At 42.9% G+C, this 25,959-nt stretch overlaps 2 protein-coding genes across 2 annotated transcripts; one reads left to right on the top strand and one right to left on the bottom strand.

Annotated features, from left to right (window-relative positions):
• The first annotated feature begins 323 nt into the window (after positions 1-323).
• Positions 324-11,304, top strand: rnf215 (ring finger protein 215). The gene is made up of 10 exons (XM_084177127.1): positions 324-667; positions 931-1,092; positions 5,618-5,689; positions 5,940-6,025; positions 6,166-6,220; positions 6,369-6,473; positions 6,740-6,856; positions 7,034-7,159; positions 8,952-9,054; positions 9,334-11,304. Exons 1-10 carry the CDS (start codon positions 425-427, stop codon positions 9,354-9,356), a joined length of 1,092 nt encoding a protein of 363 aa, XP_084033253.1. The 5' UTR covers positions 324-424; the 3' UTR covers positions 9,357-11,304.
• On the bottom strand, positions 11,220-24,524 carry ascc2 (activating signal cointegrator 1 complex subunit 2). The gene is made up of 19 exons (XM_084177126.1): positions 24,419-24,524; positions 23,807-23,930; positions 23,309-23,467; positions 22,976-23,149; positions 22,560-22,689; positions 22,380-22,447; positions 22,072-22,185; positions 21,632-21,744; positions 21,331-21,405; positions 20,358-20,462; positions 20,107-20,175; positions 19,803-19,877; positions 19,138-19,402; positions 15,888-16,084; positions 15,541-15,660; positions 15,062-15,289; positions 14,747-14,837; positions 12,638-12,732; positions 11,220-12,480 (listed from the first exon to the last, which is right to left on the bottom strand). The coding sequence occupies exons 2-19, from the start codon at positions 23,891-23,893 to the stop codon at positions 12,303-12,305; spliced, it is 2,343 nt and encodes a 780-aa protein (XP_084033252.1). The 5' UTR covers positions 23,894-23,930; positions 24,419-24,524; the 3' UTR covers positions 11,220-12,302.
• Positions 24,525-25,959: the final 1,435 nt, after the last annotated feature.

The following is a 25,959-nucleotide window of genomic DNA, read 5'->3' as shown; positions in this document are numbered from 1 at the left end:
CTTTGCAGTGGATTCATTCAAAATAATAATAAAACATACCATCGCAAGTTGTTTTTATGCAACACAATAAAACTTGGGTTTGCATCAAAAAAATTAAATAAACATTAACAGCTACATACAATGCAGTGTCAGTCTACACCTTGCATTTGGGTCTCGAAACAAGCACAATACACAGCTTTCTTATTATTGTTATATATTCACTAAAACAATACTTTTCTCAATTTCCCAGTAGATGGCAGATTTGCAAGCAAACGTCAAACTCACACATCTCAGCTTCCTGTTCGACAGGAAGTAGTGTTCTTGCTTACATTTTTTGGGTCCAAGCGAAGTAGCACAATAACTTAGTGGTTCTGTAAAACAATGGTTGACAGTTGATAAGGATTATTTATTTTAAAGTAATTTTAATTTACGGGTTTTTTCGGCCATGTCTGCAAGCTGCTGCTGGTGCTATTTAACCGTGGTGTTTCTGGTCTCGGCTCCTTCGTTCTTGTCGTGTCTGCTAGTGAAGGGCGCTCAGGTCGCCTTGGTGGAGGTTCTGCTGAGAGAACGTCGGGACGTCAGCACCGTTCTACAAGGCGAGGTGCTCGAGGCGACCTGGGAAAGCAGCAGCGTCCCCGAAAAACACAATCAACAACAAGAGCATGATCTCGAAGGGGACCTCATATTAGTGAGTGATGTTACAGCTAGCTCTGCTAAGTAAAACCACTGGATTTGTATTTGTAACATGATATGGATCTAAACATTACTGTTATGAGAAAATAACACAGTGTATGTATACAGTAATTGATATTGTCAAGCAAAAGCTTCAAATGTGTTATGTTCACCATTGCATTTTGAATCATCAAGCATACAATGTCTGCATAGGATAAGTCTATATTACCCAGTAATAATCATATAATGACCCCAGTGTTTCCAATTGCCATTGGTCAGGTGCAGGATGAGGAGCCGCAAGTGAGCCGGGGCAAAGGTGGGGGTGTCCAAGCCAAAGACCAGGAGCCATGGATAGGTGTGGTGCCTGTCAAAGTGGAGGAGAGCAAAGCTTCCACTGCCGGGAACAGTCAGGAATCCTTTGCTGCTGCCGTTGTCAATAAAGTGAGTTCAGGGACAAAAAAAGACCATGATTTTGGGGATTTTCACAAAATGTAATCCATAGAATGATTCTTTGAAGGAAGGATTGTTGACATTTGTATCTAAAAGCATAATTGGCCTTAGCTAGGCCTCCTTTAAGACTCCAAGAGTGTGCAAAGCTGTCATCAAGGCAAAGGGTGGCTATTGGAAGAATCTCAAATATAAAATATATTTTGATTTGTTTAACACTTTTTGTTTACTACATGATTCCATATGTGTTATTTCATAGTTTTGATGTCTTCACTATTATTCTACAATGTAAAAAATTGTAAGAATAAAGAAAAACCCTTGAATGAGTAGGTGTGTCCAAACTTTTGACTGGTAGTGTATATTGTTGAACATAATATGCTCAGTGGTTCCCAACCAGGAGTACTAGGACCCCTGGGGGTACTTGGCCTATCCACAGGGGGTACTTGAGAAGACTCATGAGACCATAGGCTTAAAAAATGCACATAAGGGGGTACTTCAGGGGTACTCAAATCAAAATCAAATCAAATTTTATTGGCCACATGCGCCGAAATACAACAGGTGTAGACATTTGTAAGTCGCTCTGGATAAGAGCGTCTGCTAAATGACGAAATTGTAAAAAATGTAAAATGCTTACTTACAGCCCTTAACCAACAATGCATTTATTTTTTAATAAAAAAGTAAAATAAAACAACAAAAAAGTGTTGAGAAGAAAAGAGCAGAAGTAAAATAAAATAACAGTAGGGAGGCTATATATACAGGGGGGTACCGGTGCAGAGTCAATGTGCGGGGGCACCGGCTAGTTGAGGTAATATGTACATGTGGGTAGAGTTAAAGTGACTATGCATAAATAATTAACAGAGTAGCAGCAGCGTAAAAATATGGGGTGGGGGGGGGGGGGGGCAGTGCAAATAGTCCGGGTAGCCATGATTAGCTGTTCAGGAGTCTTATGGCTTGGGGGTAGAAGCTGTTGAGAAGTCTTTTGGACCTAGCACTCCGGTACCGCTTGCCGTGCGGTAGCAGAGGGAACAGTCTATGACTAGGGTGGCTGGAGTCTTTGACAATTTTGAGGGCCTTCCTCTGACACCGCCTGGTATAGAGGTCCTGGATGGCAGGAAGCTTGGCCCCAGTGATGTACTGGGCTGTATGCACTATCCTCTGTAGCGCCTTGCAGTCGGATGCCGAGCAGTTGCCATACCAGGCGGTGATGCAACCAGTCAGGATGCTCTCGATGGTGCAGCTATATAATTCTTTGAGGATCTGAGGACCCATGCCAAATCTTTTCAGTCTCCTGAGGGGGAATAGGCTTTGTCGTGCCCTCTTCCCTACTGTCTTGGTGTGTTTGGACCATGATAGTTTGTTGGTGATGTGGACACCAAGGAACTTGAAGCTCTCAACCTGTTCCACTACAGCCCCATCGATGAGAATGGGGGCGTGCTCAGTCCTCTTTTTTTCCCCTGTAGTCCACAATCATCTCCTTTGTCTTGGTCACGTTGAGGGAGAGGTTGTTATCCTGGAACCACACGGCCAGGTCTCTGACCTCCTCCCTATAGGCTGTACTCCGGGCAGAGCAAACATTCAGTTGGTGATATAGTAACCGAAAAAGGTTGGGATCCACTGCTCTATGGGCATATCAAAGTTCAAGAGTGGGATCTCTGCTACTTTTAACGTTATGATCCAATTTGTAAGCATTACCAACAGTGAATGTGAAAATGGATTCAAAATTGTAAGCCCATAACTTTCAAACCAGCAGAGAGCACACTCTGGAACTTTGATATGCCCGTAGAGTATATTATGTTCAACATTAAATTTCAAAAGAATTGCCACATTTTTCTATAATCATAAATGAATGTCAAGAAATTGTTATTGAAATAGAAATACTACTCATATTACAGAGCAAGTGGTAAAGCTTCATATGACACAAATTGTAGCTTTGTAGCGCCTACAGATTAAACATTATGGAGTCTTGAAGGAGGCCTGGGTAAGGCCGAAATGTCATAAATATGCCAACTTTGATCAATTATTTCTCAATTATGCTTTTAAATACAAATGTCAAATATACAATGACTATACCAAACATTAGGAACACCTTCCTAATATTGAGTTGCGCAACCTCCCCTCCCCAATCCATGTCTCAATTCTTTAACCGGTCTCCTCCCCTTCATCTACACTGATTGAAGTGGATTTAACAAGTGACATCAATAAGGGATCATAGCTTTCACCTGGTCAGTCTGTCATGGAAAGAGCAGGTGTTCTTAATGTTTTGTATACTTAGTGTGTCAACAATCCTTTCTCCAAAGGATCATTCTATGGATTCAATTTAGTGATAATCCCCTAAATCTATTTTTGTCCTGGTTTTGTGAGGAATCACTCACATGGTCATGGGAAGAACAGTCAGTGCACTGTTTTGTTGAATAATTTGTATATTTGGTGAAAGAAGTGTTGAGACACACGACAAACTATACCCTGATCAGTGAGAGATCAATAACTTTCTGAATGTTGTATCTGTTCTTCAGCACCACAGAATTTCACCTACGGTTGCAAAGGGAGGGTATACAGTGGGGAGAACAAGTATTTGATACACTGCCGATTTTTCAGGTTTTCCTACTTACAAAGCATGTAGAGGTCTGTCATTTTTATCATAGGTACACTTCAACTGTGAGAGACGGAATCTAAAACAAAAATCCAGAAAATCACAATGTATGATTTTTAAGTAATTAATTTGCATTTTATTGCATGACATAAGTATTTGATCACCTACCAACCAGTAAGAATTCCGTCTCTCACAGACCTGTTAGTTTTTCTTTAAGAAGCCCTCCTGTTCTCCACTCATTACCTGTATTTACTGCACCTGTTTGAACTCGTTACCTGTATAAAAGACACCTGTCCACACACTCAATCAAACAGACTCCAACCTCTCCACAATGGCCAAGACCAGAGAGCTGTGTAAGGACATCAGGGATAAAATTGTAGACCTGCAGAAGGCTGGGATGGGCTACAGGACAATAGGCAAGCAGCTTGGTGAGAAGGCAACAACTGTTGGCGCAATTATTAGAAAATGGAAGAAGTTCAAGATGACGGTCAATCACCCTCGGTCTGGGGCTCCATGCAAGATGTCACCTCGTGGGGCATCAATGATCATGAGGAAGGTGAGGGATAAGCCCAGAACTACACGGCAGGACCTGGTCAATGACCTGAAGAGAGCTGGGACCACAGTCTCAAAGAAAACCATTAGTAACACACTACGCCGTCATGTATTAAAATCCTGCAGCGCACGCAAGGTCCCCCTGCTCAAGCCAGCGCATGTCCAGGCCCGTCTGAAGTTTGCCAATGACCATCTGGATGATCCAGAGGAGGAATGGGAGAAGGTCATGTGGTCTGATGAGACAGAAATAGAGCTTTTTGGTCTAAACTCCACTCGCCGTGTTTGGAGGAAGAAGAAGGATGAGTACAACCCCAAGAACACCATCCCAACCGTGAAGCATGGAGGTGGAAACATTATTCTTTGGGGATGCTTTTCTGCAAAGGGGACAGGACGACTGCACCGTATTGAGGGGATGATGGATGGGGCCATGTATCGCGAGATCTTGGCCAACAACCTCCTTCCCTCAGTAAGAGCATTGAAGATGGGTCGTGGCTGGGTCTTCCAGCATGACAACGACCCGAAACACACAGCCAGGGCAACTAAGGAGTGGCTCCGTAAGAAGCATCTCAAGGTCCTGGAGTGGCCTAGCCAGTCTCCAGACCTTAACCCAATAGAAAATCTTTGGAGGGAGCTGAAAGTCTGTATTGCCCAGCGACAGCTCCGAAACCTGAAGGATCTGGAGAAGGTCTGTATGGAGGAGTGGGCCAAAATCCCTGCTGCAGTGTGTGCAAACCTGGTCAAGACCTACAGGAAACGTATGATCTCTGTAATTGCAAAAAAAGGTTTATGTGCCAAATATTAAGTCCTGCTTTGCTGATGTATCAAATACTTATGTCATGCAATAATATGCAAATTAATTACTTAAAAATCATACAATGTGATTTTCTGGATTTTTGTTTTAGATTCCGTCTCTCACAGTTGAAGTGTACCTATGATAAAAATTACAGACCTCTACATGCTTTGTAAGTAGGAAAACCTGCAAAATTGGCAGTGTATCAAATACTTGTTCTCCCCACTGTATTACTGGACATTTACCAGGAAACTACCAGATGTTTTGTTTTAAATCAAGGATTTTATCAATGTAATCTATCACAAGATATCTAATGGCCCTTTTGGGTACTTCCGATTTTTACAGGCGTCTGTAATTATCTCTGGCCCTCTGTGTGGCCTTATCACATGTAAAAAATAGAATGACAATGCTGTAAAACGTTATCCTAAATATAAACCATCACCTGAGTGAATACTATTGGTGTTTAATGTGAGGGTTTCAGCATGAAACATCCTTTATTCTTTTACACACTTTTAACGCATGCAAATATATATCTGTGTGGATAAAGTAAGTCTGAAGTAAGTATAACCACTATCTCGCTTTGTTAGATGAAACGAGCGTTGGTCCTGGGGGCTTCTGCACTCATCATCCTAGCCCTCAATCAGAACACTGTCAGAGAGGTAAGAGTCATTTTCCTACACACTGGCTGTGTTAGTGCTGGGCTGGAGCAAAAGCCTGCACACCCTGTAGCTCTCCTGGACCCGTGTCGGTGCCCACTCCTATAGAGCATGACACCAATGTTGCTCTATAATTGTCAGCTGTTAGAGGAACCACTCCTCTACTACTGCTTTACAATACAACCCCCATAGAGATAGAACAATTATATATGGTCTATGACAACTACTATTCTCTCCTGGATTCTCCTTCTAGATGGATCTGTCCCAAGTCCTCTCTAAGCCAGTCATTGTCATCCAGACATCAGAAAATGTTACCAAGCTTATCGGAGCACTCCTCAGGTACCACAGTGATGGAAAACGAAACAATACTAGTCTACACAAGGATCCCTCTCAGTATAGCTTTGATCGTATGAATAGACTGTAGCATACTGACTAATATAGAGACACTGAGTGAGTTAACTCCGTGGTTTCTTTCATAGGGGCCTTCATGCTACTGCAAAAATCACATACAAGACTATTCTACAGGACAACTTGGTAAGATCATATTTTTGCCATAAACTTTATCACCTTAGAGAACAGCAAAATAGTCAGTCGGACATTTCCAGTTTTCTATGCACTCTATTGTCCAGCTCATGTTATTACTTTGGATGTGTGTAAAACCTCCTCTCTGGTGGTATTGTAGGGGGCCACCCTGACGTTGTGGTCCACGTGCGGTCTCTCCCGAGGTGGTCTGTATGGAGAGTGGCAGGGGGTCATCTGCACTGGAGAGACCAACTCACAGGTCCAGGTGTGAACACCATGGCATACTATCAAATGAATAGAATGTATAATAGGGACAACAAAATACATGATCAATGACATTGTAACCAAAGTAGTCCATCGGAAGGTCATCTGAATTTTACGCTACAACTCCTCACAGGCTAGAACTAGCAACTCACTGATCTGTGCAACTCATTGCTTTTTCCATACATCTCTGTTGTGTGACAAGCGTAAACAAATGATTTAGAGGTAGGCTAACGTCAGTGCTCGGTCCTGTTATGGGTTGTCCTCCAGAAGTACCTGCATCAGCTGTGGAACACGGTCCTACTGGTGGCTCTTATCCTCTGTACAGGGGTCATAGTTCAGGCTCGATGGCAGTACCAGGACAACCAACTCAATGACGACCTGGAGGTAGAGCTTAAGCATTTTCCTCTTTTAATCATTCAGCAATTAGCAGGCACACTAATCTAGAGCAAATTTAAGTAAGCGCAGACACTGGACGACAGTATATCAGTGAGATGCTTCAAAGGTAATAATGTAGAAACATTCACCATAATATTAATGACTTAACCATTCTGTCTCCTACAGTTCCCAAAACAGGACATCCTGAAGAGACTGTCGTCCCTGAAGACCAGGATGTACCGGTGGTGTGACCCAGCCCAGCTAGAGACCGACAACTGTGCCGTCTGTCTGGAACAGTTCACCAACAACCAGGTTGACTGACTGACTCCTGAGGGGTATACTACAAAGCAGGATCAAGGAGTTAGCCAGCTAACTTGTCTAAATATTCTGAAATGGCTTTTTTTTTTTTTTACAGATAAGCTTGAAATGGGCATGGTCGAATTGACTAAACAAAAAACACATATCCAAGTTTAGCTTTTTAACACTAGAACCGATGGGCCTCGAGGGACCCTCCTTCAAGCTAATGAGCAGTCATTCTGACTGCAACATTCTAACAGTGTAATTCATACATTTCATATATTCTATCGCAAAAATAATCATTTAGTTGTGTTTATGAAGGTCTTAGGTAACATTAGAACACAATTATTTTTAAATTTAAAATAATACAATAGCATTTTCTTTATTTTGTTACTGTAGGCTATATGTAAAAACAAAAAAAACACACATTCAAATGTTCAATCAATTTTATTTGTGGAGTGCCTTAGTTACAACTATGAAACGGAAAGCATGTGTTGGAATGCGGTAACAGCTTATTTTTATCACGTCAAAATAAAATAAATACCCCAACCACCAAGACTCACGGTCAGCAAGACGTACGGTCAAATGATGAAAACATCAGTATCCTAAACATCATTATAAGCACCAAGTGTTCTTAATAAATAGTGAAAGTCGGCACAAAAGCAATAATTGCATTATAATGTGTCGATATGACAGCAGTCAAAAATAGTAAATTGTCAGCTCGTGCTTACATGGTTTGCGTCTTCACGCAGTGGCATCAGTCGGAGAATGCCCATGTCACATAGGCAACGCACTCACCAACTTTTGTTGTTTATGTTGTTTTTTGCTTGAGGTGTAGGGCCTGCTCTTTGTGATTACATTTTGTGCTGATTGTCGTCCCATAGCATTGTCACCGGCTTGTTCTATCTATCCAAACGGTGCCGTCCCTTCCTCTCTCACCATTTCATTTGGTGGTGGCGCGGGCACCTGCTCAGTGCGCTTTTTTGCGCTTAGGACTTGGAGGTGTAGGTTCAGGCTGAGGCTCAGAATCAGAAGAATAATCATCAGAGATGTCATGATTAATTTCTGAGTCGTTTTCATTTAGATTTTGTAGTAATGCAGCAAGTAACGCAGCATGTGCATCCATTCGTCTTGGTCTTCTTGTCATTGTAAATTACGCATGCTCTCACTGTGTACTCCAAGTAGGCCAGAGTAGACTGATAAGACTGCTTGGATTCGATGGACTGATATAGAGCCTTTCTCCCCCATCATACTTTACTTCATTTATTTCATCTGTTGTTATGTGTGAAATTAATTTCAGTATAGTTTCATGACAGTTATCGGTGTGATTATCAACTGGGCACGGCACCTTCCAACTGTCGGGAGAAGGGGGGGGGAGCAGGCCCTACTGTCGGGAGGAGGGGCAACCTCCATGACATGGGTTATAACTGTTATAAAATGGTTATAACTCCAGTTCTGTTTGTGATATTAAGATTCTAACAGCGACAGTGTGCTGTTATAAAGACTTATTTAGGAAAAGTCAAAGATGGAGGGGGGCATAACTTTAAAAATGGCAGTAATACTTTTTTTTAAATTCATTAGCAGTCCAAATGACTGCTTTAGCAATTCTAGCGTTAATGAACCAGAAAATCAACAGTTATTTTTGGCTTTTATTTAAAAAAAGTTAACTGGCCAACTAATTGATCCTGCTTTGTAGTATACCCCTCTGGAACTACATGGAAAGTAAGATGCATAAACATATACATTCTGTAAATTCGACTTTTAGACACAAGGGTTAGTAGTATGCTAACTCACCTGTGTGTTGCAGTGTCTTCGTGTGCTGCCCTGCCTCCATGAGTTCCACAGGGACTGTGTGGATCCGTGGTTGCTCCTGCAGCACACCTGTCCTCTGTGTAAACGCAGCATACTCAGTAAGTTATACACCTGTCCCCAGAGTAAACGCAGCATACTCAGTAAGGTTTACACCTGTCCCCACTGTAAACGCAGCATACTCTGTAAGTTATACACCTGCCCCCTGTGTAAACGCAGCATACTCTCTAAGATCTCTACTTGCCTGTACACTCAAGTGCAACTTTATTTGCCATATGCAATTAACACATTGGAAATCTAATGTAGCGCTGGTCATTGTATTTGGTACCCGGTTAAGTCAGCTATTCGCTTTAACTGTCATCTTTCCCTTCCATCCATAGGTAACCTCTGTAGAGACAGCTAATGGTAGCCTTGGCCCCCCTCCTCACTTCACTCTGACCAGGGCCCAGTTAAAAAAAAACTTTTAATCTGGATCAGAATGATTTTGATTCTTTTTTGCTATCCAGGATTAGTTCGATCTGGCTGTTTTTGAGCCGGTTTTTCAGAAAAACAACCCCGGATAGGATCATTCTGATCCAGATACCACAATATCAAGATCACAGAATTTGGATTTTCAGTGCTTTGAACAGGCCTACACCTTGCCATCTACTGGACAAATTGTGGTACTACTTCTACACTGTCATAGGGAAACTGAGATGATTAAACTACATGAATAAAGGTACCTTGATCTAAATCCACCCTTCCAGTGGGATCAAGATAATCTAGATTTTTGGCATCAAAACTATCCTAATCACTACCTTTTTGAGTTTTGAAAAATGCAAAAAATGAAATGATTAAAGGTCTGATTGGATTTTCCAAATCCTTATCCCTATCCGGAGGATCATAATCACATTTTTCAGTTAAATGTTTTAAATAATTTTTTATCCTGTCTGATTGCCGAAATCCGATCAGATAACTTCTGAAAAACTGGGCCCAGAACATTGGGATCAAGTTTCGTCTTGTCGTTTTACGTGACTAGTTTTCAGTAGCAGTTCCAGACCTCACCTCTTCCTCCTGCACTGGATTGTGGGCCGGGGAGCTTCTCCCAGCAGCTGGCCTTCTTATTGGACGGTGATGACCTCTGACCTTTTGGGGACAGCCAATCCTGAAGCAGCTTCACTTATCTATCTGGTACTGTAAACCAAATGTTACTGTACCAGTACTATTGTTGAAACAAGCAGTACTTTCATCCTGGGATAACATACTGTACAATGTTGTTACTGTATTCTCTCCTACCCACCAACCCACCTCTCTCTGGCCGGTATGTCATGTGTATGTGTGATAGAGTACCAGTAAATACTGGTACCTCATGGTGGGACTGTCTATACATGTCGAGAATTCTAGAAGGGCATTCTAATGTTCTGTGAATCTGTGGTGGAATTCCATGAATGTTCTTTACAGGGAAATTAATGTTAAGTCTAAGGTGTTTTAATGTGAAAACCTAGCTAACGAAAGTCTTCTTTTAAGTAATATTTGCATGGATGTTCAATGCAATATGGTACAAAGCATGGTTAAGTGTGTTTCTAACTGGCATCAAAACACATCGTCATTTGTGGCCCATATTCCACCATTTCACAGGGTCAGTATAATCTAAAATGTTTTTAAAAAATTATAGATGTGGACTAATTTCTACCAGACTTATTGTGTACTCTAAGGAGTATAATTTCAAAGTTTGTATTAATTCTGAATTAATAGGAATAAGGGCAGGGAGATAAAGAGATAAAATTTAATTGTTAACCATACTTTTGTTAAACTCTATATAGAGACTGCTCTGTGAGGTAAATGCCTTTTTCACCAGATAACCAGAGTAGCAGTAGAGACAGACAAGTTACAAACACCCTTCAAAGACATCCGCGCTTACAGTCTACTACTTGACAGTACTTATGTTATATTAATCCTTTATGTAGTCCTTATTAGTTATTTTATTATAAACCACAGTGACCTTGCAGAACTGAAACAGACTTGACCTTGGCTAAACAATGAGTATAGTAGGAAAGGTGAAAGGTCAAATGGAGCCACTTGGATCGCACTTCAACCATATCCCACAAGAGGATCTAGCAACACCTTATAGGGAAATGTGAATACTCTAAATGCTTCCTACCATCAGCTAATCACTAGAGAAATATAGCCGCACCTATGGTATCATTCAGCCATCGCTGCCACTTGAACACATTAAAGTCACCGCTCAGTTCGCACAGGAATACTCCATTGAGAAAAGCTCTCGAACCACAGTATTAAATGTATTTATTATTTTGTTTGTTTTTAAAGAGAACTTCAAAAAGCAAATTGTAATGTCCTTTTTTTTTTTTTTTTTACAAAAATGCTCATAGATCTTTCTATATGATTCTCTTGTTATAAAGTAGTTGTGCATGGCGAGTCGTAGAAGCCTCTAGAAGCTGTTCGATGTCATGACATTTGTCCCCTCTTAGGCTACTCTTCCAAACACACACAGGACTGTGTTGTTATAACGGCTCACTTTTTGGGTTGAGGCTGAAACATGGTGGGTGGGGATTGGCTGGGTGAGGAGACATTAACTACCACACACACACACTCTCATTTCGCTCAGATATTCCACACACACACGCTGCCACCTCTGGTCCTGGCCTGCCTGACGTTTTCATGTCTAGACCTGTATTTAACTGACAGGTTGTGGGTTCGTTGTTCTCCCAGATCCAGCAGACAGAGGTTTCAGTCTGACAGTCAGGCCGGTCGCCCTGCTTCTCTTGTCCCGTTGGCGTCTCCTCTCTCTCCTTTCAGTCGTATGTTTCTTGTTCATTTGCTAACGATTCCATCACTCCAAATCTTAATAAATTGATTTGTTACATGGCAAAAATAAATCTTGTTTGTCCTTCACTCACTCACTCACTCCATTCAGTCAGCACTTTGCTTTAACTGAATCAATCTACAAATCATATTGGACAAACTGAAACTTTCAAATTCAAACATGTCTCTAAACATCCCACCAACAGGCCACTTGGCAACCAAAGTTCTGTTATCATTGAACTAATCATTTGTGGCCCTTTGTGATAGAAAATGGAAAACTAGAATGTTTTACCTAAAAGAGAACAGAAAAAGGTCAATAAAAATGGCCTGGTCGGTGAATCCCGGTAGAAAGATAATCTGACTGATGAAGAGGACTCTGGGAGGGGTCATCAATCAGGGCTCATGACCTTTGACCTCTGAGCCGAGAGTCTCAGTCTCTCTCTCTCTTTCCTTTTCTTCTCTTTTTATTTCTTTGCCACGTCGTCCCGTGTTGTACGCACCGTCCGGTAGGTCAGTTGGTGGGTCTCCATGGCAGCACTTATCATCATCAGGAGGGGATCATACCTTTGTTCCTCTTGCGGTCGGACATCGCCCTGCGGTTGTGGTTGGCTCCCCTGCTCTTATGGGCCTCCTTCTTGCGTCGGTCCAGAAGGGTCTCTGTAGACTGGCCCTGGCCTTTAGGTTTACCCACCACGTCTCGCTCTCTGGCAGGCTCCGGACGGTACCTAGGGGGAGGAGAGAGGGGTTCAAATGGGAAATGCACACATTTTTCATAAACAAACCTCAATTTAGGATGTCTTACATTGCAATTGTAAGACATGAAACAGAACTTAAGGGCAATATAAGACAGGGATTTAAGTTAGTGTGTGTGTGTCTCCGTACCCCTTCCTGTGTTGCATGGTAGCTCTCCTTGCCTCTGCCCTCTCTCTCAGCAGAGCTGGGTCCTGAACAAACTGGTCTCTCTTCACAGCACTGTCCTGAGAGAACACACCAAGTAAAGGGTTAATGATACAACACATACTGACTGATCCATCTAAACAGCTTAACCTAGATATAAGGACAACCCTACAGCATAGCCACTGGTTCAATCATGTCAAACCTAATATAACTAATCTGGATAACAAAACATGGTACATAGAGAGCCTTAGGTAGCTAGCCTGTAAAGCCACCTTGTGGGCAAGATGTTAAACAGCGCCAATAGATAACACTGACCATGCCCATATTGTTGATCATAATAAGAAGGGAAGCAACTGTAGAGTTAGAATAATAAAGAACAGGAATCAAGGGTGGCATTTGAGGAAAGTGGCAGGTATCGCTCTTAACTTACATCATCACAGAGAAGTCCATAGCGGTTCGTGTGAACCAGCTTTGTTCTATACCAGTGGTCAACCTTTTCTGAGTCAAGATCACTTTTGCAGTTAAAAAGCAAGTCCAGATCTACCGCTCAGATTATTATTTTTAAAACATGACTTACATTTTTTAACATTAATCTAATAAAAACAGTTCTGTAGGAATGAGGTTTGGGCAGTAGGCCTAATACATTATCACAGCATATTGGCTATATGCCTGGCCTGTCAGTATTGTTCTTCTCAGACCATATTATATTTCAAAACTCAAGCTTTGATAACAAAATAGATCAGTTGGTGTAGCACTTGCGAGGCACAGCGAAGGATAAATTGAAATAATTAGCAAATAATTTGCTTTTTTATTTTACAGGACTGATGGTACCTGCATCTGATGGTCATGGTGCTTTCAAGACAACTGGGAACTCGGGGAGGGGGAAAACGAGGTCAAATCATGATGTCAGTGATCTTCAGGTTGGAAAGCGGAGCTCTAGAAAGATGCCAGTTTCCGACTTGGATGACCGCTCAAAACGATTTTTCCCAGTCTGATTTTTTGGGGAGTTCCCAGTTGTCTTGAACGCACTGAAGTCGGAAGTCTGAGATTTCAGAGTTCCCAGTTGTTTTAGTTCGGCATTAGTCTCAGCGGAGGGAGGTCCCTGCTCTCTCAATTTCCTCCGGTGAGACTGACTAGAGAGATGGGACAGTCTTCCACCTGATGGCGAAACTTGAGTCGCACCGCATCAGCCTCATGCACAAATTCATGCTGTTTCTATGACCAGAGAAAGTGAAATACTCCTCGATATTAACAGACACGACGAGCTGCTAATTCATAAAAACGCAGGGCGATCGATACACTTGGCTACTCATTCATTGCAGCAGGAGTGGAAGTAGGGAGAAGCGTGTTTTATGTTTTGTAATAGTGTTAAATAAACAGTGTTGTCAGTGGTGAATAAAACATTAAGACATGAACTCACTCATAGAAATAGCAGCTCTTTGCTGTATTCTTTGACAGTCTCTCTCTGGTCATTGGTTTAAAAGTTAAGAAATCTCAAGTAGGCTAGTATCAAATTTGCTGGGGCTGAGGTCGTGGAAGGGATTTGAGCTATCCGATTGGCCAGCGCAATAAGCGTACTCGATTTAGCCACAGATCTCCCAGTCCGCCAGGTAGGCGGAGTTAGTATTTTCAGACCAATGAAATGGTTCAAAATAGGAACACTTTGCCTACCCGGTGTGCAGGGCTTCTGAATCAAGTGCACCTACCGCCAACAGGGCTTCTGAATCAAGTGCACCTACCGCCAACAGGGCTTCTGAATCAAGTGCACCTACCGCCAACAGGACTTCTGAATCAAGTGCACCTACCGCCAACAGGACTTCTGAATCAAGTGCACCTACCGCCAACAGGACTTCTGAATCAAGTGCACCTACCGCCAACAGGACTTCTGAATCAAGTGCACCTACCGCCAACAGGGCTTCTGAATCAAGTGCACCTACCGCCAACAGCGCAACACCAATAAGAAAACAAAGGCGCACAAGCCTGTATCGTTGGGTTTTCTACAGAAATGTTTGGTGATCGACTAGGAAGGCCTTGGAGATCGACCAGTCGGTGACCACTATTCTATACAGGAAAATCAATTTCTATACACCCTACCTTCTCGTCCTCTTCCTCCCCCTCCTCTACATTCTCCTCCTGCATCTGTGGTCTGCCTCCCTGCCGAAGGATCTGAGGGATGGTGAACGGCCTGTGGGAGGGAGAGAGAGAGAGAGGTTGTGTCACACTCAATCAATAAATAAAGCCCTTTTTACATAAATGTGGTTCAACAACAGTAGTCACAAAGTAGCACCTTGGCAAGGACAAATCTCTTAGAGGGAAGAAAACTTGAGACTGAGCAACCAAACTCAGATGGGAGGCTCTAGTCTAAATGATTAGCTAAAATCTTAAAATCAGTAAACAGGTGTGTGTTACCTGCGATTGAGCAGGTTGGCGTCTCCGTCCAGATCATTGGCTCCTACTTGGTTGACGTCGTATGTGTCATCATACTCATCATCATAATCGTCCAGATTGTAGACGGCTCCTGATTCGCTGGGAGTCACGATGACCTCATCCACCACAGTCTCATAGGTCAGGTAGCGTTCCTTCTGCTCTGCTATGTGCTGTTTGTCATTTAGCAGGTCCCGCACACTCTCTCCTTTCCTGAAGGGAAACAACACAGACAGATATACAGAGATTACAGATCACACACAAATATACAGAGCTCAGGCTTTATTGTACAGTTCACTATTAACCTGGTATTCATCTAAAAATGACTTGGGAAAATTGTCATTTTGGGTGTGGTGTGGCGTAACCAGACAGAACAGGAAACGGTCTGTGACCGAGTCATCAGGAGGCCATCTTGGCCACAATTAACTTTGTCCCCAGGGGGAAAATAGTTGATAGCGTCTGACCTCCGGCCCTTCCAGACGCGGGTCATGTCCACCTGGTCTCTGTTGAAGACGTCAAACTCATCATCGTCAAACACGTTGGACCTGGTGCTGAGGACAGGAGGCAGCTCCTCCTTTACCGGCCTGGAGAGAGGCGAACATCAACGTTAATACCTTTTTCAGACTACCCGACCCAAACCGTGCTGGCTCTGATATTTTCCTTTCACATTGTTATTTCCAGCACGGTTCCCACAACTATGAAGGATGAATAACAAGATCAGTGCAGCACGACTCAGCTTGTGCATCTGTGTTTGTCCACATACAGACACAAACCAACACACACACACACACCCACCCCTCTCCCTCTCTACCTGGGCATGGCTCTGTCCAGTTTGTCCAGGTCAGGGTGTAGTCTGTCCTCTAGGATGTAGTTAATGACCAGTTCAGAGCTGTAATTGTACTGGTGGAGACAGGCCAGTAGAAATCCCTCTCCCAGGTCTGGTAGCAGGTCTCTGATGTGGGTTAACAGAGACTCCAGCTCCCCCGCACTGATCGTACATGCAGCACCCTGGACAACATAACACATATCAGACACGGAAACACACACTATTACAATTACAACAGCATCTACACAGGACTGAGGCTACTGTGTATTGTCTCATATAGGATAGGTAAGCTCTCAAAATGATTTTGTTATATTTGTGTATTATTTTGCCAGCTAAAATTACAAATCTGGAGGTCATACTTGCAAACATAAGCAACCATTTAAATGTAAACAGTTTCTCCTGTTCAAAATGCGTATCAGCCAATTAAAATCGTTGATTTACTTGCACGTGACAGAACGCTAAATTGTAACTGGTCCCATCAGATAACATGGCACACGTTAGCCCTAAGATTGCCCCACCAGGCAGTGATTATATCCTGGAACAAGTTCTGCATCAGTCAATTAAAATCGCGATGTAGTTGGACGTGTTCCAAAAACGTGTTCACGGAAGCGTCCTTAACATACCCCCAACAGCACGTTCTGATCATCAAAGCAACTACCACGTGTATTTGACTGACTGGTCAAATTACTCTCTGTGTAAAGTGCCTAGTCCACATAATTGTCGCAGATTGTGGCAAGGGTTTGAATCTCACGAGTCCCCACATTTGAAATGTAGATCTACATGTATTGTGTTAGTGTGTTGAAAAGGGACGTAGCCAACAGCTTGAAAATGAAGATTAGGAATTAATTGAATAAGGAGCCATCTCTTTCTTCAGCCTTGCACACAAACACAAGGCTATTGCCTAATAATCATATTGCATAGGCTATATTACATGGAGGTGTACACCTAAATGTAGGCCTAAAACATTTTATATGCATTTCCTATCATCTGCTTTGTCACATATACGTTACTTGAATTGAGGAGGATGAGCATTAAAGTGTACAGTAGGATTATTAGGTACACCTACGAAAATGTATCACTCCTACAGACAGTGAGTCATGTGGCCGTGGCTTGCTATATAAAGCAGGCAGACAGGCATCGAGGCTTTCAGTTACTGTTAGATTTAACGTTAGAATGGGCAAAACGAGTGACCTAAGCGACTTTGAACGTGGTATAATCGTTGGTGCAAGGCACGCCAGATCCAGTATCTCAGAAATGACTGCCCTCCTGGGCTTTTCACGCATGACAGTGTCTATGGTTTCCTGAGAATGGTGCCACAAACAGCTTGTTGATGAGAGAGGTCGAAGGAGAATGGCAAGAATTGTGCAAGCTAACAGGCGGGCCATAAACAGGAAAATAATGGCCCAGTACAACAGTGGTACAGTTGAAGTCGGAAGTTTACATACACCTTAGCCAAATACATTTCAACTCAGTTTTTCACAATTCCTGACATTTAATCCTAGTAAAAATTCCCTGTCTTAGGTAAGTTAGGATCACCACTATATTTTAAGAATGTGAAATGTCAGAATAATAGTAGAGAGAATGATTTATTTCAGCTTTTATTTATTTCATCACATTCCCAGTGGGTCAGAAGTTTACATACACTCAATTAGTATTTGGTAGCATTGCCTTTAAATTGTTTAACTTGGGTCAAACGTTTTGGGTAGCCTTCCACAAGCTTCCCACAATAAGTTGGGTGAATTTTGGCCCATTCCTCCTGACAGAGCTGGTGTAACTGAGTCAGGTTTGTAGGCCTCCTTGCTCACACACGCTTTTTCAGTTCTTCCCACAAATGTTCTATAGGATTGAGGTCAGGGCTTTGTGATGGCCACTCCATTACCTTGACTTTGTTGTCCTTAAGCCATTTTGCCACAACTTTGGAAGTATGCTTGGGGTCATTGTCCATTTGGAAGACCCATTTGCGACCAAGCTTTAACTTCCTGACTGATGTCTTGAGATGTTGCTTCAATATATCCACATCATTTTCCTTCCTCATGATGCCATCTATTTTGTGAAGTGCACCAGTCCCTCCTGCAGTAAAGCACCCCCACAGCATAATGCTGCCACCCACGTGCTTCACGGTTGGGATGGTGTTCTTCGGCTTGCAAGCTTCCCCCTTTTTCCTCCAAACATAATGATGGTCATTATGGCAAAACAGTTCTATTTTTGTTTCATCAGACCAGAGGACATTTCTCCAAAAAGTACGATCTTTGTCCCCATGTGCAGTTGCAAACCGTAGTCTGGCTTTTTTATGGCGGTTTTGGAGCAGTGACTTCTTCCTTGCTGAGCAGCCTTTCAGGTTATGTTGATATAGGACTCGTTTTACTGTGGATATAGATACTTTTGTACCGGTTTCCTCCAGCATCTTCACAAGGTCCTTTGCTGTTGTTCTGGGATTGATTTGCACTTTTCACACCAAAGTACGTTCATCTCTAGGAGACAGAACGTGTCTCCTTCCTGAGCGGTATGACAGCTGCGTGGTCCCACAGTGTTTATACTTGCGTACTATTGTTTGTACAGATGAACGTGGTACCTTCAGGCGTTTGGAAATTGCTCCCAAGGATGAACCAGACTTGTGGAGGTCTACAAATATTTTTCTGAGGTCTTGTCAACGACCGGCAGTGAACTCAACAAAAAAGCTTGATGCGAGGGGGTCTCGTGCACTATCGATTTCGAGTCAACCGCTTTGGCAGTGTGTGCCACCTAGAAGCGATGGTGATAATGGTAGCCTACATGACTGCTATTTGACAAATTCATATGGCTCTTCTTTTTTTTTTACGCTGTACGATAAACGTACATGTTTTAAGGACCTCATTTATATTTTTTCCATAAAAGCACATTAACGTGTGTGAAACAGAAACGTGGGATTTTCTCATATGTGAAATTGTAAAAAAGTAGTAGCTAGAAGCCTAGACAAGGATGCATCAATGCAATATTGGCACACAACATTTTGTTACAGACCAATGTGCCATGTTATCTGATGGGACCAGCTACACTTTAACGTTCTGTCACAAGCAAGTAAATCGACTATTTAAATTGGCTGATACGCATTTTGAGACGAAGAAACGGTTTAAATTGAAATGGTTACTTATGTTCGCAAGTATGGCCCCATTATTTTGGAGGTTTAACTAACAAACTACATCACAGCTCACCCCACCCCATATTCCCAAACTGGTATCTCCTAGTCAGAACTCACGTTGTCTCCTTTATGGGGCGTATCCAGCATGGCCTCTGCTCCTCTGGGGGTCTCCCCTCCTTCCCCTGGCTCTCTGATTCCCATCTCCCCACCCCAGGCCCCTGCCCCAGCTCCACCCCAGGCCCCAGCTCCACCCTCTGCTCCCTGGCCGGTCAGCCCGGCAGAGGAGTGTGTCTGCTGGGGTCTGGACTGGGTTCTCCTCCGGCCCACGCTATCCCAGGCATCCTCCACTCCCTGGAGCAGATACGATGTCCTGGTCTCGTCTCTGACAGGGAGGGAGGGTTAAGGAAAGACAATGGGCGGTGGTGGAGGTGTTATTATTTACATTTTAGTCATTTAGCAGACGCTCTTATCCAGAGCGACTTACAGGAGCAATTAGGGTTAAGTGCCTTGCTCAAGGGCACAGACAGATTTTTCACCTAGTCGGCTCAGGGATTAGAACCAGCGACCTTTCGGTTACTGGCACAACGCTCTTAACCACTAAGCTACCTGCCGCCCCACTGCTCTAGGATGGATGGATGGATACGTTTCTTCCAATGAGGGGGATGTGTATGTTTCTATGACTCAAAGTGAGTGAGTGAATGAGTGAAGAGTGAATGGCGGACTCATTGAGGAACATGTGTCTGAGTGGGCAAGACCAGTGAGACCATGTGGAGGAAGGATACAGGAGAGGGAAGGCCTGCTGTAGAAGACTGATATCATCAGCTATGGGGAACTGCTCATCGTAGTCTGATAGGAACCTGAGAGAGAGAGACAGCAACAAGGATGGCATCAACAAACTTTCTTTATCTCCTCAATGGACAAGCTCCAATCAGTTACACAACATTCCTAACAACAGCAGTCATCGTAAGAGCAGTATTAATTAGGTCAGGGATGCAATGGTCAAGAATATTGATTGATTGAAGACGTTTATGGCCCTTCAAAAGGTAATTCTTTCCATATCAGGAAACAAACAAGTATGTACTGTACCTCTTCTCTGGTAGGAAAGTAGTGAAATGCTGTAGGAGTTCCTCCACAAATGTCTGAATGTTCTCTGAGCTAAAAACAAATTAACAACAAAATGTTCAAAGGCTGCGGGAAGGCTATGAGCAAACATGATCACCATACTAAAAGTAAAGATGAGTTTTAGGGATCCCCATTCCAGCATGAGGGTTTGGTAGGTGGATAAAGAAAGGATGAGAAAAAGAGAAGAGAGAGATAGAAAGGCGTTTTGTTCTGACCCCTCTAGTATGGGCTGTAGACAGGTGTGTTGCAGCAGCAGGTGCGCCATCTCCACCATCCTCCTCCGGGCGTGACACACCCTCCTCCACAGGTCCTCCTGGAGACTGGCAGGGGGGCACGGGGGGGGGGGGGGTTCAGTCACTCACACACATGGATGCACAAATGAACACGCACAAAACAAACAGTTCATACACAGTACCCACACACACACACAAGCACACATGGTATATACAAGCACACAATTAATTGGTATATACAGCCTGAGACATTTGTGTGCAACATTGTGTAAATGTTCTTTATATGTCAGAATGTTTAATAAAATGACATTTAAAGTTGCTCTACCGGCTTGTCCTTCTGCTGCTAGATAACAGACAGAATATCCACAGGATAGTGTTATTCAGACGACTTTCAGTACGCTGGTCTGTATATTGGTTTGTCCTTCCGGTTTTTATTTTCAATACTGCTGCAATTCGCACGTGACAAACACTTGCACAATAACGGCAAACACTTCAGGCTGATTGCGAAGAAAAGTGCTTCGGTCGACTACATTCGGCTCTTGTTTCCATATTGTGCGTCACGTGCAATGAGCCGAGCGATTGAAAATACAAGTGACAGAACCTACCAGCGCCGCAAAAAGTTGGGTAAACAACACTTTCCTGTGGATACTCAATCTCCTACCGCCAAAAGAACCAACAGCATGTACAACCGGTAAAGTAACCTCAAATATAATTGTATTTAACATTCTAGCTTATAGAGACTATTGTGTCTTCTTTACAGCGACTTCTTTCAGACTGATGGCCCCGTGTAGCTCAGTTGGTAGAGCATGGCGCTCACTAACTGTGAGTGTCTGCTAAATGACTAAAATGTCAAATGTCAAATGATGTCCATGGAGTAACCATGGTAACAATTTGACGTTCAGGAAAAGACACACACACACACACAGTACACACACGTCTACAAACAGAAACACACCTATTGTCATCAAAGTTTCTTTTCCTCACAGCCTTCTCTATGTCAGGCACAGCCACCTCGTAGAATGAGGCTAGTCTGAGAAGAACGAGAAGGTACATTTTGAGCAAAAGTGATCAACTCTGACAAATGCAATATTGAAAGAAACAAATGGTCCACCACTGTGGAAGCAGTGTAGTTGAATAGTGGTGGTGGGAAACAAGTGAAATACTGCTTGTTCTTGGCTGTATATGTTTATCAAATACATTCATTTAACCTGTTGAGATATCTGTGTGAGTGGAAGGTGTGTATGCGAGCACTCTACCTGTTGAGGAAGCTGTGACACTGAAAGGTGGAGCAGGCAGCAGGGAAGATGTCCAGGAAGGCCTGGATTGTGGTACAGGTATCACACAGATACAGCACCAAATCCACTAGGTCCTGGAAGAGGAGGCACAACCAGTCAGAACTGGTCAGAACCAGTCAAAAATGATAGTTACAACCAGTCTAAACTAGTCACTCCCGTACTAGGAGAACGCCAACTCATTGAGGAGATGGAAGAGGTTTCACAACCAGTCACAACAATCAGTTAAAACAAACCGGTGACTCATTGAAGAGATTTTAAACTTCAGCTGGTTTTAAACTTCAGCTGACATGTTTAAAAAAAAACAATCTCTGACAAGCAGTGGACTTTACATTATAACTGTGGTCTATCTTTTCGGTCATGGTGTAAAAGGCAGGGGTGCAGTGTGTTTATCATTACAGTACCTGTTGACTCATGGTCATGGCGGTGGGTCGGCCGTGTGAGCTGAGCTTCAGAGGCTCGATTGCTGTGGTTCCTTCACACTGGAGACCACACTTAGCAAGGATAGTGTCCAAAACCTGGGAAGAGACAAAGAGCAAGTCTGAAATGGCACCCTATGTTCTACAATGTGCACTACTTAAAAGTTGCAGGCTGCGACATCTTAAAATGCTGTGACACTAAATTGGAAGTGAGGTAAAATGTCAGTGTCACCTAGATTATGTTCAAAGAAAACCTTTTGAAATGGAGTGTATTAAATGGTTGTGCTTCTTACCTGTAGGACCGAGGGCACCGCCTCATCCAGGTCTCCATAGTAACTCGGCTGCTGGATGAAGATGTTTTCTGGAAGATAAACAAGACATTGATGTCATTTATTGAAAAAATGTCATCTGTTCTAGATCAATTTGAGCAGGTAAAGTGCTACACCAGACAAAGGGCCCGTTGCTGAGCTCACCTATCATCTTATGGAGCAGCTGAGAGTTTCCTTTCCCAAACAGAACACACAGGTCCAGGATCTTGGGAATGTCGAACAGGAAGTTGTCGTAAATGATCTCTCCAAACACAGTCGGAGTTATAAAGCTCTCCTGAGAGTGAAGAAGAAACAGGAAATAAAAGTTATGTTCAGTAAGACAATTCTCCTCTCAATAGAAGAGTCAGACAGAGAATAATTCATGTTCCAAAAATTCTTAGCCTCTAACAGTTAAAGCTGTTTAGTTAAAAACTTGTCTCTGACCCCGTCTAAACACGGTTATCCGCTTTTAAATGACAGGTATCTGGACATGCAAAAGACAGTTTCTCCATTCAACAACACTACATCATTGCCTTGTCAGAAACAGACAGACCTCCAGGCTACCTAGACAGCAGTGGTACCTTGGACTCCTTGTGCGTGGCCATCCTGAGGAAGGTCATAAAGACGGCTCGGTGGACGCAGCGCTGCATGTCAGCAACGGCCAGGGAGGAGGGCAGTGAGGAGGGGTCTAATCCCCGAGGGGCGTGGCGTAGGTAGGAATCCAGACACTTCTGCAATGACTCATCAAACATCACCTAGAGAGAGAGAGAGAGAGAGAGAGAGAGAGAGAGAGAGAGAGAGAGAGAGAGAGAGAGATGCGTGTTAATGATGGACCCAATGGGTTTAGGTTAATCTTGGTCAGGTCAAAACCTCCCGTCTCTACGTTATGGTGTATGACAGCCACAGTGACTGACCTGGCACCAGAACTTGTCATGTGGCAGGGCCAGCAGCCAGTCCAGGTCCTCAGTGATGAACTTGCCATGCTCCAGGTACTCCTCCACCTGAGCAGGGGAGCTGTCCTCGGGAGGGGGCATATAAGGCACGAAACACCGCTCCTCCTTCCTGTCTGGATGCTGCCATGGCAACACAACAAGGACAGTGGGCAATGGTTCAGTGACACGTCCTCAGACTGAGGCAATCAGACAACACACTGATATTATATAGCTTAACTTCTACAGTTGAGAGAAACATATACTAGAGTGGGGTTATGATGAGAAAACAACTAGGACAGTGACATAGGTCACATAACCAAAGGGAATATGCACACTTCGATGATAGCTTACAGTAGCAAACTCTTACTAATGCAGATACTGTAACACAAGGCAGTTCGTTTGTGATGTGACAACCACAGCAATGGACATAATGTACCCGAGGAAGCAGTGTCAGATGGTTTATAATGTTGGCTGTCTTACCAGGGCTGGCAGGGTGCGCTCCTTTCCCAGGGGCCCAGTAGCCTCTGTCACCTGTTGCTCATCAAGCGGTATCATAGCACACGCCATCGTTTCTTTTCACTCTTTCAAATTCAAGTTGATTCTTCTAATAGAGAAATGGATTTCGTACTGTATGAAATGGATAGGACACACATCCAAATAGTTAGCTAGCCTACCTGCTAGTTATGTTTGACGAATCCCAGTTTAGCTAACAGCTGGGTTAGTTCAAAATCGATGAAGCGAATTAAGATAGCTAGCTACAACCGTTAAGTATGAGTCAGTAATGTTACCTAACTAGACAGCGCCGGTGTGTAGTTTGCCGCTGACAGAATGTGCATTAATAATCTAGCTAGTGGCTACACCAAATCAAAGTGGCACTGGCAAAGAAAGACATAACTAGCTAACTTAGCTAATGAAAGACAGTTAGCTAGCTGGCATGAGCTTTTGATCTTGCCAATCAGACAGCTGAGCCACAAGCGTTGGCTAGCTTGGTTGCTAGGAAGCTTAGCCACAACGCGTTAGTTAACCTAATCACATAATGTTAGCTATTTTATCATCATATGTAATTGTCAATAAGCACAACGATAAACTCACCTCTTATTGTATATAATGTTTGGCTCTTTCAAGCCATAACGAGCCACTCTTCTGTTTTGCAAGTGAGGCGAGCCGGAAGTGCCAAAGCACTTTTACATTGCGCAATGCGCACGCGCAGCCACATGTCCGTTTGGGGTGACGCAAATGACGTACATCCTGGGTTGGATAGCAGAGAGGAAGAAAATTGGTGGATAGCCAAATTAGCCATTTGAGGCATTCATGGATTCTTCAGAAATCTTTCATATGCGAATGTCATGCATAATAAAGGAGGCAAATGATGAGTTGTGCCACATTTGTCAAAGCTTCCAGCTGACACAGCCAGAAGAGGAATGGCCACCCCTCAGAGCCTGGTTCCTCTCTAGGTTTCTTCCTAGGTTCCTGCCTTTCTAGGAAGTTTTTCCTAGCCACGGTGCTTCTACATCTGCATTGCTTGCTATTTGGGGTTTTAGGCTGGGTTTCTATACAAGCACTTTGTGACACCTGCTGATGTAAAAAGGGCTTTATAAATTAGATTGGATAAGATTAACGCCAGGGTAGTAGGTTCGATCCCCGGGACCACCCATACGTAAAAATGTATGCACACATGACTGTAAGTCGCTTTGGATAAAAGCGTCTGCTAAATGGCATATTATTAATGTCACCTTATATAGTATGACTTTTCTTATAAATTATTTGTGAAGCATTAACATAGTGCTTATGAACACCCTATAATAAGGTGTAATTGTAAATTGTGCAACAAAGTAATGAGCCATGAGAGTTGATTTAGGAAAATTGTTTATAAAAAAAAGACATGTTCCCAGTTCCACAACACATTGCAAAGGCTGATGACGAGGTTCCCCAAAACGTACAACACTTCCCTGACACCAATATTCACAGGAGTCGGACTTCTTTCCAGCATATATAAATAATGTCTTCAAATAGTCTAAAGTCAGTTAGAGAGTAACACACAATTAGGTGTTTTAGACAGCAAAATCCTGTAGAAACGTTAGGTGGAAATGTGTGTTGACTGTATGCATTCTGAATTGAGAAGTGTTATTGATGCATCCGTCCTTTGATGACTAACAAATGTGTTTTACATGTGCCACATGTAAACTACCGCTTAAATGAAAGACAAAGAATAAATACAACATAAAGATTGCATCGTTGTCTAGTTTCACATGGCTTGTGTTTCTAAACAAAACAAGTGTGTCGTGTGCATAAACTTGAATTTAAAACATAATGGCTAAGTGATCACCCATACTACTAACCGTTTCAATACATTATGGTTGACGTCGTACATCATTCATTTCATGTGATGGCTTATTTCATAAAAGTTCATAGAATAACTCAGAAATGGGAAAGCACAATTATTCACCTAATCTTTAACAATAATAACAATTGAATTGTAGACTGACATTGAAGTCAATGCATAGCAATTATAGTACAACTGAGCAAATATTAATTGAAGGGGGAAACAAAATATAATCTACTGCTCTACACTGGTCCATTTCAGATGCTTTGTCTCCCTCTAGGGGTCATTTATAATATTATACAAACTTGCA

Source organism: Coregonus lavaretus (assembly GCF_964263955.1).
Source record: "Coregonus lavaretus genome assembly, chromosome: 14".
Lineage (NCBI taxonomy): Eukaryota > Metazoa > Chordata > Actinopteri > Salmoniformes > Salmonidae > Coregonus > Coregonus lavaretus.
The sequence above is the reverse complement of the archived record's forward strand: the minus strand, read 5'-3'. Positions and strand labels throughout refer to the sequence as shown.